The sequence below is a fragment of the Buceros rhinoceros genome, unplaced genomic scaffold, assembly GCF_000710305.1.
Source record: "Buceros rhinoceros silvestris isolate BGI_N320 unplaced genomic scaffold, ASM71030v1 scaffold32912, whole genome shotgun sequence".
Classification (NCBI taxonomy): domain Eukaryota; kingdom Metazoa; phylum Chordata; class Aves; order Bucerotiformes; family Bucerotidae; genus Buceros; species Buceros rhinoceros.
The window spans coordinates 27,446-32,057 of record NW_010400254.1 but is presented as its reverse complement, the minus strand read 5'-3'; the positions used below and the strand labels follow the sequence as shown (position 1 = coordinate 32,057).

The 4,612-nt window shown below is 41.5% G+C and overlaps 1 protein-coding gene across 1 annotated transcript in view; it reads left to right on the top strand.

The window, feature by feature from the left end:
- The window catches only part of NPC1 (Niemann-Pick disease, type C1), a gene marked incomplete at its 5' end in the record, with an annotated part of 26,896 nt that overhangs the window by 9,880 nt on the left and 12,404 nt on the right, over positions 1–4,612 (top strand). Inside the window, 4 exons of the mRNA XM_010131784.1 lie at positions 310–559; positions 2,787–2,863; positions 3,497–3,867; positions 4,239–4,465. Of these exons, the coding sequence (XP_010130086.1) occupies positions 310–559; positions 2,787–2,863; positions 3,497–3,867; positions 4,239–4,465 (925 nt within the window). The remainder of the gene's footprint in view (positions 1–309; positions 560–2,786; positions 2,864–3,496; positions 3,868–4,238; positions 4,466–4,612) is intronic.

Genomic DNA, 4,612 nt, shown 5'->3' with positions numbered 1-4,612 from the left:
ATCTGAACAGATGAGAGGGTATGACAAATCATTGCTGGGATGATAGCAGTATGTGCTTGTTAGTTTTACAGGCTGAAGTGTCTAAATGACTGGTCATGTTTTAGAACAACTGTAAATAGTTGGTACCTGCTATGAAAAAAGCAATGTGTTTTTTCAGCTGTAAGACCAAGAAAAGCCACTCTAAATAGAGGTGAGGGGCTTTCATATAAAGGGTTAACTCATTTGACTGGGAAGCTTGTGTTGTGAGGGTCTGAGCTTTTAACCTGATAGTAAATTGGCTCTGCAACTTGAACTTGTGATTTGTCACAGATTTTCCTGTCCATGGAATGAATCCTATGAACAATGCTACTAAAGGCTGTAATGAGTCTGTGGATGATTCGACAGGACCGTGCAGCTGTCAGGACTGTTCCATTGTTTGTGGTCCAAAGCCTCAGCCCCCTCCATTGCCCGTTCCTTGGCTTTTGTTTGGTTTGGATGCTGTGTATGTCATCATGTGGATCTCCTACATGGGATTTCTACTCATATTTTTTGCACTAGTTTTTGGAGTCTGGTGTTACAGGTAAAGCATTCAAAATGTTCAGCTCAGTTGCCTTTTCCCTGAAAACTTCCTTTGCCTGGGACACAATGTTTATGTTGTCTACTTCACCCAGCCAAAAGTTATGTTCTGTGGAGTGTTTCAACACCAAAACCCATGTGGTAGAAAGTGAGTGCAGAAGTTGGTTTAGTTGATGAGAAGTTCTAGTAGCATCCCTAGCTACAGGATCAAATATGCAATTCTGTGACTTACATAAGCAAGAACTTTAGACTATGCAAGAGTTTGGGGAATTGCATATATCTGCTTCATCTGATTGACATTAGGCCTTTGTGGTGAAGAGTAAAGTCTCTGTTCAGTTGTATTTGTTCTGGGATGATACCAGAGCAGTGAACTGCCTTTGTACTCAAATGTCAAACTTCTTTGGAAGCTGTGGGATTTTACAATGCTTAAGACTAGGTCAGTACACTAATAAACTAATACTTTTCCTTAGTCTGAGTTTTTGAAAAAAAACAAACAAAAGCTGAGCTTTCAGTAATTACAGCATTTTATAAAGCAAGGGGCAGCAAGCCAGCTTCTCTGTGCTATGTGGTACTTGCTAGTAAAGAGCACAAATAGCTGTAGCTATGAATGCTAGCACACTCACACCAAAGGAATCTGGAGCAGTGGAAACCTAATAATATTTCTTAATAGCATTTTCCAGTGGCTTCCACCATACTTAAGGAGATTAGATGGTGGTACTTTTCAGTGCAACTTTAATAATATTCAATTATGATCAGGAAACTGCAGTTGCTGAATAATTAAATCTGTGTGGAAAAGGTTAGTGCGTTCAACAAACCTATGACATGATCAGCAGCCTTATCTTACTGGGCAGCATGTGTAGTAAACTACATAAAGTGATAAGGGCATCTGAGATGTCTGGTTCATAGCCCAAAGCATCCAGCCATAATTGGAGCTCTGATTAGATAACCATGAGGAGGTTATTGAACCTCCAGGTCTGGGTATCAGGAATGAGTATAAGCAATATAGGTCAATCATAAGTGTTCTGTGTTGTAAGTTGCCTGTCTTCAGGACAGGAAATAAGTACCTTACTTTTTTCCTCGCTTGCCCATTTCTTCAGGTTAAGTAGGTGTAACTGAAGCAGTTTGACTAATGAAGTAAAATTCTAATGTAGAAATCTCTACCCTATGTTATCTCTTTTAATCAGTTTAAAGAGATTCAGTGCTGTTAATGCTATTGATCTTCTAAATATGCATGAAGAACATGTGCCTAGAAAAGTTTGAGACAGCTGACATGGCTGCATGCCCCAGTTCAGAAAAAACAGCTTTTCCTGTTTGGATGGTTTGTTTCAAAATGGCCAGTAGTGATGTATTCCTCCCATTTAATCTCATTAGTTGTGAAAACTTTGGTGGGTGCTCCATCCCTTTGCAAGCCTGCATGGCTTTTAGCTTGCACCTCCGGTAGGGACTTCCCAAGGCTGGTTCCGGGGGCCTGCAGTGCTGGGCTTTGTTCTTGCCTTGTTCTCTCGCTCGGGGCTTTTGCATTCTTGGCGTGCCAGCTCCAGCTCTGCCTTTTCCAATTGGATCCAGCCCTGCCTGCTCAGACCCTTGCCCCGCACCCTCGCGCCACAAGGAATGGCTGCATCTCTGCTGCATCACTGCTGCTGCCGCCGTTTCTCTAACACCCATGACTCAACAGCTTGGTGCGGCGCAGCTCCTGCTTACATGTGGCATCGTAGCATTTGTTCCAGCTGCGGTGGCTTTTGTTCCGCTTTCCTGCGAACCCGCTGAGCACATGGCCGCTGCCATTTTGAAAACTGCTTGGTACTGTTTGTTTTTTCCTTTCACTTTTGTTTACCTAACAGCATTTAACCCTTGCTGTACCAATCCCATATAAACCTGTTAATATTTCATTTGTTTTCTGTATATAATATTTTTCTAGAGTTATTAGATTTGTTTTGGTTCCCCAAACTTAAATTTATGAGACATGTTATCTCTTCTTTTAACCTTTTCTCTCTTGGAGTGGGAGGTAGGTTAATTAGAGAGAGGAAAGAATACATCCCCTGACTGGCATACCTTGGCCGACCGGTGACACTGCAAGTTGTTCGAAAGGATCATAAACCTGCAGACTGCTGTTCTTGAGTGGAAGGATGTAGGGTGCCTGTAGATTCAGGAGGAGTCAAATATCAAATTTATTACTAGCACTGGATTCTATTCTTACTGTACAAACCCCAAGAGAACTTTTTGTCTTGCAGGAGGCGGCACTTTGTCTCAGAGTACACACCAATTGACAGCAATATAGCGTTTTCTGTGAATTCCCATCGTGACAACGGTAAGTCCTGGGTAAGGGTAATACATTGATTAGACACTCAGCTTAAGTGCATCTCTTCCCTATGGATGGGCTCTGGAATTTTAGCTTTGTTGGGCCATATAACCTGTTCTTACAGGGCTCTATTTCAGTCCTTTGGCCAATATCTCTTTTCTTCAGTGCTTAACCCTGTTTTGTTGGATGCTGGAAGTTTATGGATTTAAATATGCTAATAGAAGTTCTGGAGTTCTTTGTAGCTAGGAGTGGAGGAAGCAACATAATGTTAATCAATTTGATCATGTTTTGACCTATGCATGTATCCATTCAAAGCATATGGTGAAAGAACTGTAGTTAAGTTGTGTAGCAGCTGGGGTAGCTTATTTTAATGTTTTTGCTGCTTACTACCTTTATTTGTGGTGCCTACTGCTGTCAAAGATAGTCTTGCATTAGAAGGAGCAGTGTTAGGTACAAGCTGGTTTCTGCCCTCTTGACCTTAGTCAAGGACTGGTCCCTCAGTCTGACTGTCAGTGTAGACATAACTTCTGGTAGTTACTACAAGCAGAGCCAGAATAAAATTTCATCTTTCCTAGTGGACTTCAATAAAATGCTGCTTTACTGACTTCTCAGATGTTTACTGTTTACTTCTTGGTCTTACAGGGAAAATTACATGTGGTGAAAAGCTTGGTGAAAGGTTTGAGAATGGCCTAAGGATGACATTCACATCGTGGGGGGCTTTCTGTGTCAGAAATCCACGTCCCGTTATCCTCTTCTCTGTGGTCTTCATTGCAATGTGCTGCTCAGGCTTTGTATATGTTAGAGCAACTACAAACCCTGTAGATCTCTGGTCAGCCCCAAGCAGCCAAGCTCGCAAGGAGAAGGACTACTTTGACACACACTTTGGCCCTTTCTTTCGTACCGAACAACTTATTATTCAAGCACCAAACAGCCATCCAGACACCTATTCGCCTTATCCATCAGGAGCAGATGTACCTTTTGGGCCTCCGCTTACCAAAGAGATTCTCCATCAGGTAACTGGGACTTTCCAAGAGCAAAGACATAAACTATACCTGACAGGTATAACCGTATGGAGTTGAATTTCATATGTAATGCTGTGTGTCTATCAAAACAATCACTAGATGGTCTTATTAAAAATCCTAGTCTTCCTATAAAAGCTTTTTGCTGAAAATTGTTAGAGGTGGAATTGAGCTAAGTCCCAGTAAGTATTCTTAGTGTGATCACAGAAAGAGGTTTAGTAATGTGCTTTTTGATATGTGCCACTGTCTCTGGAATCCTATAGGAATGTAGCATGCACCTCAGACTTGCAAGGGAAATGGTTTCTTGTGCTGTTTTTGAACTACAGTTTGGTTGTGTGTGTTTCTGTTTTTTTTTTTTTTTCAAGGTACTAGATTTGCAGGATGCTATTGTCAACATAACTGCTTCTTTTGACAATGAGACTGTAATGCTGAAAGACATTTGCGTGGCTCCTCTTGCTCCCTACAACAACAACTGCACTATACTGAGTGTACTCAACTATTTTCAGAACAGTCATTCTGTTCTAGATCACGCTACTGGGGATGAGTTCTTTGTCTATGCTGATTACCACACTCACTTCTTATACTGTGTTCGGTAAGCAGTATGATTACATGTTTATTCAAACTGTAGGCCAGCTAGGTCTTTGGCTTGCTGGCAAACAAGACTAGCTGGTTCTCAATGCCCCCTTGAACCTTTTCTTACCCCTTTTTAAACTCAGATGCTATGTGGAACTGCAGATTA